The 16,541-nt window shown below is 57.7% G+C and overlaps 1 protein-coding gene across 1 annotated transcript; it reads right to left on the bottom strand.

Moving 5' to 3' along the window:
- Positions 1–11,732: 11,732 nt before the first annotated feature.
- Positions 11,733–16,053, bottom strand: LOC311192685 (dnaJ homolog subfamily B member 13-like; the record flags this gene model as incomplete). Its single annotated transcript, XM_084265233.1, has 8 exons — positions 11,733–11,943; positions 12,676–12,752; positions 12,850–12,963; positions 13,147–13,260; positions 14,488–14,645; positions 15,150–15,311; positions 15,595–15,698; positions 15,986–16,053. The coding sequence occupies 8 exons, from the start codon at positions 16,051–16,053 to the stop codon at positions 11,790–11,792; spliced, it is 951 nt and encodes a 316-aa protein (XP_084121359.1). The 3' UTR covers positions 11,733–11,789.
- Positions 16,054–16,541: the final 488 nt, after the last annotated feature.

Raw genomic sequence — 16,541 nt, 5'->3', positions numbered from 1 at the left:
TGGGAAGCGCCAGGCGAGAGTCTATCCAGAGCAGCCGAGCAGTGAGTGGCCCTGGCACTGAGCGCCCTTCAAATTGCTGACACCCCACGGCAGCCCTGACAAGTGGCTGTGCTGGGGGGTGCCAGCCTCTTACTCATGTGTCCTCCCTCATCAGGTTCTTCCCAAGCAACTGGAAGTGCAGAGGAGCCTGCATCAGCCCAGGACATGTGGTGAGTGCTGGGGAGATGCCCAGATCCTGCCCCATACTTTCCACCTGTGCCCTGGCCGGTGCGGGTATCTCTGCCTGCCGGCCAAGGAGGGGCTGCTGCCCAGGGGTCCCACCAGAGGGTCTAACCTGAAACTGGGTCTATTCTCTCTCCTCCTCTGCAGGGAGGAGGAGGACACAATGAGTCTGAACAGCCCGTCCCCGAGTGTTCAGCTGCCCTCCCCGGGCTCCCTGCACTGGGACGTGAGCAGTACATCCTCATCTCCCAACTCCTTCCCCGAGTCCAGTGCTGGTACGATGGTGGAGCTGGAAGCTCCGAGCCGATCCCCAGCCCTCCAGACCCCTGAAACTGTTGAGGGGCTGGTGAGAGAGCCAGGGCCAGCCCTTGACCAAGATCTCCCTCTAGAGCGGCCATTGGAGACAGACCAAGGGCAGTCACCTGCACTGCTCAGAGACAGGGCGCAGAGCCCCATGGAAGTGCAGCCTTCCCCTAGCAGTTCCCAGGTAGGTGACCGTTACTCTGCACCATACTGCGCCGCACCATTCATGACATGGAGTGGTGTGGGGGGAGCATGGGTGTCTGTAGATAGGGCTGGGAGCTGCTCCACACTCACCCACGTTCTGGGGGTTTTTGCAGAAGTGGTGGACGAAGATATTTGGGAAGAGCAAGGCCAGAGTCCATGAGGAGCGGCCAAGCAGTGAGTGGCCCCGGCACCGAGCACCCTGTAAAGGGGTGATACCCCACTGCAGCGCAGGCACACGTCTGTGCTGGTGGCTGCCAGCCTCTGACTGATGTCTCATTCCTCATCAGGTTCTTCCCAATCAACTGGAGATGCAAACAAGCCTCTGTCACCCCAGGACACGTGGTGAGTGCTGGGGAGACTCCCAGCTCCTGCCTCAGACTCTCTGCCGGTGCCCTGTGCCCTGCCTGTTTCGGGTATCCCCACCTGCCTGCCGGCGAAGGAGGGGCTGCCGCCCGGGGGTCCCACCAGAATGGCCGAGCTGAAACCAGGTCTCTTCTCTCTCCTCCTAACCCGGGAGAACGAGGAGACAATGAGCCTGTACAGCCTGTCCCTGTGTGCTCGGCTGGGCTCCCTGGGCTCTGTCTCGAGCAGCACATCCGCATCTCTTGTCTTTCCCCGTGTCCAGCGCTGGTGCGATGGCGGAGCTGGAAGCTCTGAGCCGATCCCCAGCCCCCCAGATCCCGGAAACCGTTGAGGAGCCGGTGAGAGAGCCAGGGCCAGTCCTTGACCTTTGCCCCCCTCTGGAGCTGCTGATGGACACCGACCAAGAGCAGTTCCCTGGACAGGTCAGGGGCAGGGCACGGTGGCCCAGGGATGTGGAGCCTTCCCCCAGCAGACTCAAGGTAGGTGACCGTTACTCAGCACCACACCGCCCTGCACCATGTCATGACATGGAGTGCTGTGGACCATGGAGGTCTGTAGCATAGTGCTGGGAGCTGCTCCACACTCACCCACATTCTGGGGGTCTTGCAGAAGTGGTGGAAGATGATGTATGGGAAGCGCCAGGCGAGAGTCTATTCAAAGAAGCCGAGCAGTGAGTGGCCCCGGCACCGAGCCCCCTTCAAAGAGCTGACACCCCACGGCAGCCCTGACAAGTGGCTGTGCTGGGGGGTGCCAGCCTCTTACTCATGTGTCCTCCCTCATCAGGTTCTTCCCAAGCAACTGGAGGTGCAGAGGAGCCTGCATCAGCCCAGGACATGTGGTGAGTGCTGGGGAGATGCCCAGATCCTGCCCCATACTTTCCACCTGTGCCCTGGCCGGTGCGGGTATCTCTGCCTGCCGGCCAAGGAGGGGCTGCTGCCCAGGGGTCCCACCAGAGGGTCTAACCTGAAACTGGGTCTCTTTTCTCTCCTCCTCTGCAGGGAGAACAAGGACACAATGAGTCTGAACAGCCCGTCCCCGAATGTTCAGCTGCCCTCCCCGGGCTCCCTGCACTGGGACATGAGCAGTACATCCTCATCTCCCAACTCCTTCCCCGAGTCCAGTGCTGGTACGATGGCGGAGCTGGAAGCTCCGAGACGATCCCCAGCCCTGCAGATCCCGGAAACCGTTGAGGAGCTGGTGACAGAGCCAGGGCCAGTCCTTGACCTTTGCCCTCCTCTGGAGCTGCTGATGGACACCGACCAAGAGCAGTTCCCTGGACAGGTCAGGGGCAGGGCACGGTGGCCCAGGGATGTGGAGCCTTCCCCCAGCAGACTCAAGGTAGGTGACCGTGACTCTGCACCACACTGCGCTGCACCATGTCATGACATGGAGTGCTGTGGACCATGGAGGTCTGTAGCATAGTGCTGGGAGCTGCTCCACACTCACCCACATTCTGGGGGTCTTGCAGAAGTGGTGGAAGATGATGTATGGGAAGCGCCAGGCGAGAGTCTATTCAAAGAAGCCGAGCAGTGAGTGGCCCCGGCACCGAGCGCCCTTCAAAGAGCTGACACCCCACGGCAGCCCTGACAAGCGGCTGTGCTGGGGGGTGCCAGCCTCTTACTCATGTGTCCTCCCTCATCAGGTTCTTCCCAAGCAACTGGAGGTGCAGAGGAGCCTGCATCAGCCCAGGACATGTGGTGAGTGCTGGGGAGATGCCCAGATCCTGCCCCATACTTTCCACCTGTGCCCTGGCCGGTGCGGGTATCTCTGCCTGCCGGCCAAGGAGGGGCTGCTGCCCAGGGGTCCCACCAGAGGGTCTAACCTGAAACTGGGTCTCTTTTCTCTCCTCCTCTGCAGGGAGAACAAGGACACAATGAGTCTGAACAGCCCGTCCCCGAATGTTCAGCTGCCCTCCCCGGGCTCCCTGCACTGGGACATGAGCAGTACATCCTCATCTCCCAACTCCTTCCCCGAGTCCAGTGCTGGTACGATGGCGGAGCTGGAAGCTCCGAGACGATCCCCAGCCCTCCAGAACCTTGAAACTGTTGAGGGTCCAGTGACAGAGCCAGGGCCAGCCCTTGACCAAGTTCTCCCTCTAGAGCGGCCATTGGAGACGGACCAAGAGCAGTCACCTGGACTGCTCAGAGACAGGGCGCAGAGCCCCATGGATGTGGAGCCTTCCCGCAGCAGACCCAAGGTAGGTGACTGTTACTCTGCAGAACACCGGGCCACACCATGTCTTCATATGGAGTGGTGTGGGGGGAGCATGGAGGTCTGTAGCATAGTGCTGGGAGCTGCTCCACACTCACCCATGTTCTGGGGTTTTTTGCAGAAGTGGTGGAAGATGATGTTTGGGAAGAGCAAGGCCAGAGTGCATCAGGAGCAGCCAAGCAGTGAGTGGCCCCGGCACCGAGCACCTGTGTCAGGGCTGACACCCCAATGCAGCCCTGCCACCGGGCTGTGCTGGGGGCTGCCAGCCTCTTACTCCTGTCTCGTCCCTCGACAGGTTCTTCCCAAGCAACCGGAGGTGCAGAGAAGCCTCTGTCACCCCAGGGCATGTGGTGAGTGCTGGGGAGATGCCCAGCTCCTGTCCCAGACTCTCTGCCTGTGCCCTGTCTTTGCCCAGAGTGGGCAGCCCTGCTTGCTGCCCGAGCAGGGGCTGCTGCCCGGGGGTCCCAGAGGAGGGCCCAGGCTGCAACTGGGTCTCTTCTCTCTCCTCCTCAGCCAGGAGAACGAGGAGACATTGAGCATGAAGGGCCTGTCCCCGCATGCCTCACTGAACAACCTGGGCTCATGCTTGGACAGAGGATCCGTCTGCCTGGATTCCTTCCCCGAGTCCAGCCCTGGTGGAGCTGGAAGCTCTCAACTGACTGTGAGCCTTCCAGACCCATCAAGCTTTTGAGGACCGGTGACAGAGCCAGTTCATCCCTTCACCCCTTATATGGCATTTCTGGTTTTTTCTTGGAGATTTCACTCCTTTTGTTCCCCCACCCCCCCCACCCCGCCCCGCTATTGTTAGAGTTTCTCTTGATCCCTGTTCTTGTTTATAACCCAACTCCCATCTCTCTAACCCATTCTCAGTTCCCCATTGCTTACATCAAATATACAAACCCAAAACAACAAACCTGGAGTTTCTAGTGGTCAGTATTTCTCTCTCTCCCAGATTTGCTGCCACTCAGTTGCTCACCACTCCCACCAGAGTTGACTCATTTCACTCACACCAACAGTTCATCAAATCTAAATCAATTTTCAATACTCAGCTCCAAAATCAAGACCAACCAATCAGTGCCAGCAGAGCAGCCACTCCGTTGGGAATCAAACTCCTGCATGACAGGCAGGAGTTCTCCTGCTGACCCACAGAGCAGGATGCGGTTACAGACAGACACAGCAGCACTCCACACTCACTTGGTGCTTACTTGAACGTCTCAGTCCCACCTGCACAAGTTCTTTGGATGATAAATCCAAACCAGAACAACACTCGATATCATTATCGAGATGCCAATCATCAACCTCCGTGAGCTCCCTGGGCTCCCTCTTGGACACCAGATCTGTGTCTCTCTACTCTTTCCTGGAGCCCTGGCTGGTGCGATGGCGGAGCTGGAAGCTCTCAACCCATCGTGAGCCCTCCAGACCCATCAAGATTCTGGTATTTCATCCCCCCTTTTCTTCTAGAAGCCCCTTTCCGTGTACCACACTCCCAGATTTTCCAAGCAGAGCAGCACCTCTTCCGTTGTTTCTCTTTCTCTCTGTTTTTCTCTGTTTTCTAAAGCCAATACTAAGGGATGGGATTCATGGGGGAGGCACTGAGCACCCATGGGTGGGAGTAGGAGAGATAGGCACCCGTGGGTTTGGGAAGGTTCTGGGCCCCCATGAGTGGGCGGTAGGCTGCATGGGGTGTGAGGGGTGCTGAGCTCCTCCTGGGGTTGCATGAGGACACCCACAGGGGCAGGGCGGGTTGGTGCCCACAAAGAAGGGGAAGGTAGCACCCCAAACCCTGCTTCCTTGCTCCAGCCTGGCTCAGCGAAGGCCAGGAACCCTCCATTGTTGGAGAAGGCTGAGGAGGAGGACCCAGTGGACGCCATGATCTCACGCACGGGCTGCGCCGCGCAGCACCGGGAGCTGCAGGACTGCATGGCGGCGCGGCAGGACTGGCGCCATTGCCAGCCCCAGGTCCGTGCTTTCGGCGAGTGCATGGCACGCCGGCAGCGTGACACCCAGCCCCGTGGAGCAGCACCTGGCTCACACCAAGCCCACCCTGTTTCACCACCTGGGAACTGAAATCACTGGGGACCTTTGGTGCTGGTGCTGTCACCCAGCCCACCCCCAGTGGCCCAGGTGTGGGGGGCAGCCACACCCCCCTGACCCCGATTTTCTGGCAGCAGCACTGGGGAATTAAATCTGTTGGTGGCCAAAGGGCTCGTTTCTGTCTGTGCCACCAGGGGGAGGGGATGCTTCTGGGCACAGATGGGTGTTTCTGGTCCAAAATAGCCCAAACTGGGAGCGCTTGGGGTACCCAAGCTGAGGCTCGGCTCTGCAACAGCCCTACCACGGATTTCTACTCTGTGTCCTTCCCTGTGCTGTCCCAAAGCTTTTCCAGCAATGGTCACAGACTGCTCAGGGCTGGGAGGGACCTCAAAGATCATTGAGTCCCACCCCCTGCCATGGGCAGGGACACCTCTCACCAGCTCTCTACCACGTCCTCTCCCAGCCTGGATTGACAGTGAGGATTTCCCTGACCCAAAGGCAGGACCCTGCACTTGTCCTTGTGGAACTTCATGAGGTTCCCCTGGGCCCACTTCTCCAGGTCCCTCCGCATGGCATCCCGTCCTTCCAGCGTGATAACCTCATGTTCCACAGGAGAGGATTGGGGTGGGAGGGGGGAACGGGGAAGGCAGAATTTCTCTCGTGAGAAGCCGCGTGGGGGTGGGGAAGGTGCTCTTCAGGAGTGAGAGGCTGCTCTGATGCTGCCTCCATGGAACAAAGCTATGAAAAAGAAAAGAAAAAGGCATTTGGGGGGGCTGGAAAGGACAGGCTGCCCACGGCATCTCCCCGGGGGCAGAAACTTTGAGGGCATCTCCTTGGGAGCTGGGTACAGGGGCTGCCAGCCAAAAATCACAACAGGCACAGGACTCCAAGTTGAGGGTGATGCCTTGAAAAGCAGGAATCAAAACTCCCCAGCCTTGGTGGCTGTTCAGCAGGTATTCTTTATGGCGGTGCTGGGCACACAGGGGATCACATGTGTTTTCCTGCTTCACTGAGTCCTCCCCTGCAGCCTTGTCCAGCCTTGGCTGCTCCTCTCCAAGACACCGGGGACACAGCCTGGGCTTCAGCAGACTCATCTGGCCAAGCACCTTCTTCCTATTGGTTGGAGGGAGGGATCCCCAAGTGGGATCACACTGCAGGCTCCCCTTGTAGCCCCTTGCCACAGGACCAGAGACGCCTGTAGCTCCTTGTAGCACTCTCGCTCCACGCTGCACAGAGTGTGGATGACCTCGAGGACCAGCTACTCCTTGTCCATGTCCATGGCTGGGTGTCTGCTAGGAGAAGGCTCCATGTCCGTGCTGCTCATGGCCTGTCCCAGACCTGTCCATGGCCCTGCTCTTGGTCAGTCTCCAGTGGCAGATCCAGTGGGAAGTCTTGGTGAAGGGCTGGCCCTGGCTCTGTCCCCAGTCCCTCAGGATCTTGATGGGTCTGGAGGGCTGGCGATGGCTTGAGAGCTTCCAGCTCCTCCATGGCACCGGGCCAGGGCTCGGGGAAGGAGTAGCGGGCCTTGGTGAAAGCCCATCTGAGAGAGATGTGAAGAGAGAGACAGCGGCATCCCGACCGCTGTGGAGGGAACACGGTGCTGGGGTGTGAGACTCATCTAGAGGTCAGCCTTGCTTCAGGGCCTCTGGGTCGAGCCTCAGGGCTTCAGGGCCTATCTCCACTGCAGCCCCTGAGACGCTGCTCAGCATGAGGGGGCCTGGGTGAGGGTCCCCTGTGGGTGCTGCTGGCCCCGGTCCGAGCCCACCCACATCCCCAGGCACCAGCACACCCACTGGGATACCAGCCACCTCCACCCCACTTCTGGGGGTGCCAGCGGTGCCTGAGGCCAGCTTGTGCTCGCAGGGGTCGGGCACTAAGGTGCTCGCACCCCAACCAGGGGAGGGAGGGAGGAAGGGATAGAGGGAAAGGTTGGGGGATGGATGGATGGATGGATGGATGGATGGATGGATGGATGGATGGATGGATGGACCACAGCATTAGGAACAGAAAAATATTTATTGCTCCAACATTGCAGATGGGGGGTGACCCAGGGGATTCCCAGCCACAAAGCCAGCGGCAGATCAGGAGCTGGGAAACGTGTTCTTCGCCTTGTTCTTCGCAGTGTCACCCCCAGGCCTTGTGAAGCACACGTAGAGAGGCTGGCAGCAGCTCAGGTGGTTATGCTTACAAGACATGCACACTGGTTATGCCAGTCTCTCAATTATTGCTAGTAGAATACATAGCTGATTTCAGGGATGTCTTAGCTGTTTGGTGGAAGCAGGTTGACCTCCTAAGGTTCAAGTCCTCTTAAAGTAGAATCATAGACTCATCAAATGATAGAATGGTCTGGGTTGGAAGGGACCAAGAGTGGGAAGCACTTCACCACGGATCATGAAGTTCCAACCCCCTGCCACAGGCAGGCCCACCAACCTCCAGGACTGGCTCTACAAGGCCCCACCCAACCTGGCCTTGAACACTTCCAGGGATGGGGCACCCACCACCTCTCTGGGCTGCCTGTTCCTGCTCCTCACCACTTTCTCTGTAAAAAACTTCCCCCTAATATCCAACCTAACCCTTCCCTTCTTCAGCTTCACTCCATCCCCCTTGGCCTGATGGTGAGATGTGCAAGGGAGAGAAAGAGGAGGACCCAAGCTGTAACTGTCTGTTGTTGAGGAGCAAGACCTTAGAGTTAGAAATGTGATGCTCAGGAGTTACCAACGTGCAAACTGCACTGTAGAATTTACTGGGAAGGGAAGGGACCGTAGATGGTAGTCTCTGTAGATCTCTCTTTTCAGCACTCTTCAGTGCTGGTCTCAGGGTTTAGGAAAGCTGGAAAAGATAGAGAAGTGTGAAAACACGATGAGAGGTCTTGAGAACGTTTCCCTTAACCGAGTTTGTAGCTGGTGAAGAGGTGAGGGCCTGTGTTAGGTTTTTAAACTCCTGAGTGATCTGCAGAAGGTGAAGAGGAAAAGATTTGCTGTTCCTTTCAGGTAGAATGTGTCATCTAATACATTTTCAGGTGACATGTCCACAAGAAATGCCTTGGGAAGTCCTAATGGCAAGAACTTGAAGGTGTAGAAAGCTCTTGTGGATTTTAAAGATTGTTAGACCATTTAGTAGATGAAAAGACACCGGAGGCTGTTAAAGGCCTCTTGGTCAGCAGGCGCCTGAGCCTGCAGGCTATCAAAGCTGGGAGAGTATCTGTCAGGCGTTGCCGTACGTGTTTGCATTTTTCTTCTCACCCATCCTCCACTGATCTCTGAGGACAGGTCGCTAGGTGGGAAAATCCTGCTGGAGCAACGGTCTTACATTTGCCATGAAGGAATGAAGGTGCTTTGATTTCCACCCTTGCTTTTGTTACCCCGATTGTCGGCTCGTCCTGATGGTGATGCCTTGAGAAGCAGGAATCAAAACTCCCCAGGCTTGGGAGAGTGGGGAAATGCCAATGGTCCTAAAGAAAGGACTTGAGGTAGACACATTAGTGAAACAGTAATTTATTATACATTCTTGCAAGAGCAGGTGACCTAACGAAGTAGGCACAGCTGTGGTCAGTTTGTAGCACTTTTATACCACATCCTTATTCAAATATCATTAGGTTACCTGATACACGTATACATATTCATAACCTGTCCTGCTTTGTATTAAAATGAGTTCCAAGAAGTGATTTCCATCAACTCCTCCCCACTGCGCCTGCGCACTGCTGTTTGATGGTGGTTGTTGAGGGTCGTGGAGATGAAGTCAGATGGCTCCTCTTCCTCACCGCAAGTAACCTTCGGTCTTGAGCAGACTCAGTTACCCCTTGACTCTGATCCCAACTCCAAGTTGGGTTTCAGCAGGTTTTGTGTACCTTCAAGGACAAGGGGGAGCTTGAACTAGTTACAATGAAATGCTTTGCCTGCATTTGTGACCCATTAGAGACAAGCACGGAATTCATGAACAGATAAGGAGGAGGGGGGTACTGGAACTTGTCAAACAAGTCATTTTATTTCCACAGAGCACATAGTCCTTGAGTGTGTAAGTTACTTAAAATATGGTGTTAGGCTCAAACTTATGTCCCACTTGGTGTTTCTTCTTTATCAGTGAGGCAGAGTCGTTCAAGGGAGGCATTGTTTATAGGAGGTCACCACTGTGGCACTTCAAGCTATCCTGTTAGCAAGTCTTCCTTAACCCTTTACAAGTGTCTTAATGCAACATTTCAGCAATGTGGAGATATAAGTCCACAGCTTTCCCACCCCATCACCCATTACTTAGCAAATTAAGCTTTAGGTGGGTCTCCAGGCCTGGTCAAAACCGGCTGGAGTCTTCTTTTTTTTGTCATGCACCATCATCATGGTGGAAATACTGGGTTCACTGGATTCACGTATGCGTGAGCTTCCTTTCTACAGCACTCTAGCCAGGCAGCAGGGACAATGTCCTTGCTATGGCTATAGTGGTGTGTTGTTCCCCTGCTATTAGACTTTCAGGTCATCACAGCCTACCCAACATGTGCGGTTTCACCTCCCGCAGCAACCAGAGAGGTGGGTGTTGCTGAGACTGAGAGGTCTCTTCAAACTCAGATAGTTGGTTTAGAAAGAATCAAGGTTTTCCTGTTCTGTTATCGCTTTCCTTCTAGGCAGAGGCCCCATGCTTCTTGTCGCAGGGTTGCAGATGCCGTGGCGATGTGTGAACGATGCCGCATGATAGAATTCTATGCACTGTGAGGAGCTCTTGTTGTTTTGGTTTTGGTTTTGGTTGTGGCTGGTTTCTATTGTTGTTACAGCTGTGTACACCAATAAAGTTCAGTTTTGTTCAGTTACCAAGAGTTTCTATATATCCTAAATTCTTCTGCAGAAAATACAATAACCCTTTTCAATTTGCAAAAGCAACATTTCCCAGCGTTTTCCACAGTGATTCCTGTTATTCCTGCCTGCTGCTTCCAATAAACTGCCCCTATGGGGCCTGGTCACAGCAGAGCTTGGGGCTCCTGTGCCTCTCATGGGGGTTTAGAGGTGTTCTCCCAACCCTGGGTGTGCCCCTGGGAATGGCCAAGGGAAAGGGGATGACTGGGGAGAGGCGGGGAGGGGAGAGGCAGGGAGGTGAGGGAAGGGGAGGGAAGGGGAAGGGGAAGGGGAAGGGGAAGGGGAAGGGAAGAGGGAAGGGGAAGAGGGAAGGGGAAGGGAAAAAGGAAAAACATTGCAGCCAGAGGTGCAAGTCCCTGGCCAGACTTGCCACATGTGGGCGCAAAGAGCGACTGCCCCCCACTCCAGGTGGGAGGCACCCCCACTGCCCTTAGAAGAGACCAGTCACCTGAAGTGGGCTGTGCAGCCTTGATGCCACAGCGATGGCCACACCCAGCCCACCCCCCAGCCCCCTGCCTCTCTGTGTCCTTGCACAGGGTCTGCTCTGTGTCTGCTCCTGGGACACCCCAATCCTGTGTCAGACCCCCCGCCCCAGCCCTCCACTCTCCCTGTGGAGCACCCTGTCCCCTCCAGCTGCCTTGGGGAGTCCCCCAATTCTCTCCTAACTGCCCTGCCCCGCCAGCCCCAAGTGGGGTTCTAGGGGTTTCCAGGCCTCACCCACACCCCTCATCCCTTCAGGTGGGCACCCCAACCTCCATCCCTGCCTCCTGTGGGGGCCGTGGCACCTGCAGCAGACAGCCCCCACCCCTCTCTCCACCCCAAGACTGAGTTGTCACCCCCCGCCGTGTCCATGGACAGGGAGAACCAGGGAGCAGGCACCCCAAAAACCATTGCTGCCTCCTCCCCCCATGGAGGTGGTTAAGTTGAGCTCAGGGCAGGATGGGGACGGTGGCAGCTGCAGCGCCTTGGCCCTGCTCCAACATGGGGGAGGGGGGAGGGGGCGGACCCTGAGGCTTTCTACAAGGGGTTTGCCACCCTTGTCCATCCTCTTCCAAAACGCAGCTGCTGCTGGAGTGGAGGAAGATGGGACAGGACATCCTGAGCCCAGACACTCTGGAAGGTTCCTGCTGCTCAGGTCCTGGAGCCTTGTGACATTCCTCACCTATGAGCAGCTGAAATGGGGCCCAATGGCCATGGGCAGGGGGTCCCCTCCTGAGCCCAACGCCTGAGGCCATCGCCACCATCCTGGAGGCACCTCAGGGATCACATCTGCCAGAGCCCAACCGTTGTCATGGCTACAGCGAGGCTTGGAGTAAATCTTTTCCCCTACCTCCCAGTACTCCCCTTGCCATCCCCGCACGCCCAAACCCTCCCTGTCCTCATGCATGAGCTGTGCTGGGAGTACTGCAAGCCCCCCTGCTCCCCCCCTCCCCACAAGAATCCTCCATCACCCTCTGGGTTGCTGCAGGCTGGCACCATGTTGGGAAAACAAGGTGGAGCTGAGAGACAGGAGAAACAGCCTCAAGGATCCCAGGGCTGCACCCAGCTCTGGCCTGTGACAGTGCTGGCTCCAGCACTTTATTGGTGAGAGGGGAAGGGGAAGGACATTGTCCCCTAGGAGAGGAGAGCCCTTTGCAAGAGCAGTTTCTGCTCAGCTGTAAGGTTCTTGGGAAAGCAGATGTTGAAGTAGATGAGGAGGTCGCCCTTGCGCCTGGGGTCGTGGAGCAGCGGCATCCCCTCCCCTGGCACCACCTTGCAGTACTTGGGGCTGCAAAGCAAAGGAAGGGGCTGAGGAGCCACAGGACAATCCTGGCCTGGAGCCCACAGCCACGTGTCACGGCACAGAGCCCCATGCACGCTTCTCAGGGGGTTTCTGGAGGTCACTTTGCTCCTCCAGCTTCAACTGACAGCCCGTCCTCCTCCAGCCTCACATCCCCACGTCCCGTGCCCTGTGGGCTCTACCACCCAGCCTTCACCTCACTGCCTTTCCCACCTTTTTCCAGGTCAATCCTGAGGTCATGACACTAAGCTGGGAGGAAGTGTTGATCAGCCTTAGGGTAGGGAGGCTCTTCAGAGGGATCTGAACAGGCTGGAGTGCTGCACATGGGACAGAACAACCCCGAGCAGTGCTACAGGCTGGGGGAGACTGGCTGGAGAGCTGTCAGGCAGAGAAGGGCCTGGGGGTGGTGGGTGACTGACCATGAGCCAGCAGTGTGCCCGGGTGACCAGGAAGGCCAATGGCATCCTGGCTTGTGTCAGAAATAGGCAACCAGGCTGGGGAAGGGGCTGGAGGGCAAATCCTCTGGGGAGCGGCTGAGAGAGCTGGGGGTGTTCAGCCTGGAGAAGAGGAGGCTGAGGCTTTAAGGGCTTTTCCAACCCTGTGACTCTGTGACTCTGTGATTCTTCCCGAGCGCCTGTTCATCTCCTTGGCCACCGAGCTCTGCAGAAAGGCCCCATCTGGCCACCCAGCCCAGCCATCCATCTGCCCAGCAGCACTTACTCCACAATGTCGTTGATGGGGATGTTGAGGAGCCGCCCGTCCAGCGTCTTCACGTCCACCGTGCAGCCGATGAGGGCCTGCAAGGCACGGGAGTGGGACTCAGAGCTGCATCTGCAGCCCCAGAGGGAAAGCAGAGGTTTGGGCTTGGCCCCGTTGCCTCCCTTGGCTCTTTACCTTTCCCAAGGTGATGGTGCTGACATAGGTGAGGTTGTCGTTGACTCTTTGAAACCTCGGGTGGAGTTTCTCTTGGACAACAAAGGTGATGTCAGATGGGATGATGTTTGGGCCCTAAAATTAAGGGGAGAAAAACCCAAACTGAAAAGACACCTGGGGATGGTTTGCTAGAAACCAAATGGTTTTCTATCAGGACCAGGGAATTGTGCTGGGAGCCATGTGACAAAGTGCCCATGGCCTGGAGAGATGGTTGGTCCTGAGGAAACCCGGCCCAGAACTTCCCACCATGACCATTACCTGGTCTCCTTCCTTCTCAAAGGTGATGCGAGTGCCCCGCTTCCACCCCGGCTGCACCTCGATCGTCAGGATTTTCTCTCTCATGGTGCTTGTCTGACCATCTTCATTCATCACCTGGGGGAGATGAGGGGATCAGAAGAGCTGGCTCAGAGAATCACAGACTGGGTTGGCTTGGAAGGGACCTCCAATTCCCCCCCAGTGCCTCCCTGCCACGGGCAGGGACACCCCCACCAGCACAGCGTGCCCCAGGCCCCATCCAACCTGGCCTTGAACCCTGAGACGCAGCCAGGGGCAGCCCCAGCTTCTCCAGGTACCCTGTGCCAGGGCCTCCCCCCTCCCTGGGAAGGATTTCTGCCCCCCATCCCCTCTCCAGCTGCCCTCTTGCAGCTCAAGGCCATTTCCCTGGGCCCGGCCCTCCCTGCCCTGGGCACCAGCCCCTCTCCAGCTCTCCTTGAGGGATGGGAAGGGGCTGGGAGCTCTCCCCAGAAGCAGCCTTCTCTCCTCCAGGCTCAGCCAGCCCAGCTCTCCCAGCCTGGCTCCAGAGCAGAGGGGCTCAAGCTCTCCCATCATCTCTGGGGCTCCTGGGGACTGGCTCCCACAGCTCCATGTCCTCCTTGTCCTGCGGACCCCCAAACACAGGGGCAGAATCCCCCTTTCCCAGCCCTGCTGGTCCTGCTGCTGGGGATGCAGCACAGGACAGGGGGGGCTTTCTGGGCTGCCAGCGCACAGTGACAGGTCATGGCCAGTTTCTCACCCACTGGTACCCCCAAGTCCTGCTCCTCAGGGTTGTGACACCCTGAGGGACAGCACGTAGAGGGGGTCACAGCTGCTCTGCTCATCCAGCTGCGTTCAAGCCGGTGCAGAGGAGAGTGAGGGTGGCTCCAACTCCACAGCATGGCAGGGACAAATGGAGTCAGACTGAGCAGGAGACACTCAGGGCTGGAACCAGGAGATGGTGACAGCAGGAAGAGGGATACAGATTGCTGACAGCACGAAGGAGATGCAGCCCCAAGGGAAAATGAGTCTGTGGTTGCCCAGGTAATGCTGTGTCCCCTCTCCAAAATAAGCCCCTTGTTCCCATCAGCTTTTACATCATCCCCTCCTGCTGATTTCCCCATCTCCAGCCAGAGGAGGAGGGTACCAGCTCAGATCCTTCCAGCATCTGTGCTCAGTCTGGTTCAGATTCCTCTCTGTGGCACAGCACAGATGCGGAGTGCCGGGGTCTGCCAAGCCCCCTGAGCAGGACCAGCTCTAAAACCTCAGGTTCTGCCACCAAAACATCCTACAGCCAGAGTCCAGACCCAAATTCCTCCCCCTGCTGAGCTCCCCACCTCCACCCACCCTACGGGAGATCTTAATCTTCTTGGTGCAGCCATGGAAAAGGTCTTCAAGGGAGAGGTAGAGATCCCGCACGATCGGGGGGTCTTGCTTCATCGCTCCTCTTCCTCGCAGCCCTCCGAAGGGCAGGATCAGCTCCGAGCCATCCTTGTCAAAGAACTCTGGGTGAGTGAGCAGAGCAGGGGGTCACCTCACTCTGACCAGAGGTCGGGGAGTCCCCTGGGGTCTCCTTATCACGGAGCACCCCAAGGATGCCAGGCAAACAGGAACCTCTCATCTCCTTCTGCTTGTGACCACATTCCCGCTCCAGCTGAAGTGGTCTTTCCCTAGGAGTGTGTTTATTTTGAATCCCAGGACCTCCTGAGCTGGAAGGGACCCATAAGGCCCATCGAGTCCAACCCCTGGCTCCACACAGGTCAAGTCAGAGCACCCCAGGATGTGGTTGCCCCTCCTGGCTGCTTGCACATGCTGCTGGTTCAAGGGTAACTTGCTATCAACCAAGACTCCCCCAAACCCCTCTCAGCACGACTGGCCTCCAGTGTCTCATCCCCCAGCCTGGGTGTGCAGCCAGAGTCACCCCTTCCCAGGGGCAGAATGCAGCACTTGCCCCTGTTAAACTTCACAGCCACATGCTCATGTGTTAGGAGAGTGTCACCCCCACCTACCTGCAAAGGGGTTGTCTCCACCAAAGAACTCCCTGAAGACTTTGTCAGGGTTGTTGTGAAACACGTAGCCCACGCTCCAGGGGTTCTCGTCCCCAAACTCCAAGGGGATGCCACCTTTGAGACCCTCTTCTCCATACTTGTCGTAGATCCCTTTCTTCATGGCTTAGGGAACAAGGAGGAGTCAGCACCGGCCATGGTCTCCCACAGCAGGGGAAGAGCCTGAGATCCAGGCTGTGATCGGGAAGAGGCTGGAGAAGGGCTTCCATCCCTCTCCAAGTGGGATGGCAGCAGGAAGAGCTGCCAGCTGCTGGGGCTCAAGGGCTGATGCCACCTCCATAGGGTGCTAATGACAGGGGGCTTAGACCTCTGGCCGGAGCAGAGGCGTCTCACTGCCAGGCCCACCCCCCCCCCCAGACCCAGGGGCAGGGACTGTCCCCACACTTACGGTCGCTGAGCACATCATAGGCCTCTGCCAGCTGCCTGAACCTCTCCGGTGCCCAGGGCTCCTTGCATTTGAATGGATGATTCTCTAAGGCCAGTTTCCGATAGCTATGGAGGGGAAAAGAAGGGAAAAGCCAGCCTTGCAGCCAGCCAGCCCTGGGGGGGCGGGGACGCGGGGACAGGACACCCCCAGCCCCGGCTGCTCCCTCCCTCCTTCTCCCAGGATTTGTGGCCCTGCCGCTTCTCCCAGGCCCCTCCCTCCTCCCCACCTCCCACTTCAGGGCCCTGCTGCGGAGACACACGGGGCTTCCCCCATCCCCAACACCCCCGTCCCGCACCCCCCCAGCGCCGGCCGGCCTTGGGGCTCCCCTCTCCGCCAGGCCGCAGCCCCTCACGCCTTCTTGATGTCGGCGTCCGCGGCCCCCCGCTCCAGGCCCAGCACGGCGTAGTAGTTCTGCCCCATGGCGTCCCGTTGCCATGGAGCCCGGCGCTTCCGGGCCGCGCAGGGCAGCACGGCAGGGGCAGTTCTGCCCTCCCGCCCCGGGCCCCGCCTCGCCCGCGGGTTCTTTCTATTTCCTTTTAAAAACACTTTGGCTTTTTAAAATGAGTTTTCCTGGAGCTCCTGGAGAGAGTCCAGAGGAGGGAGGCACACGGAGAGGATGAAAGGCCTGGAGCATCTCCCCTCGAGGAAAGGCTGAGTGAGCTGGGGCTGTTCAGCCTGGAGAGAAGCAGCCTGAGAGGGGATCTGATCAATGGGTATCAATATCTGAAGGGTGGGACACAGGGGGACATGGCCAGCCTCTTCTCATTGTCTGTGGGGACAGGACAAGGGGCGATGGCCTCAAGTTGGAGCACAGGGAGTTCCACACCAATCTGGGGAAGAGCTTCTTCCCGGTGAGGGTGAGGGAGCCCTGGGACAGGCTGCCCAGGGGGGTGTGCAGTCTCCTTCTC

The sequence above is a fragment of the Gallinula chloropus genome, assembly GCF_964237585.1.
Source record: "Gallinula chloropus genome assembly, chromosome: 1".
Lineage (NCBI taxonomy): Eukaryota > Metazoa > Chordata > Aves > Gruiformes > Rallidae > Gallinula > Gallinula chloropus.
The sequence above is the reverse complement of the archived record's forward strand: the minus strand, read 5'-3'. Positions and strand labels throughout refer to the sequence as shown.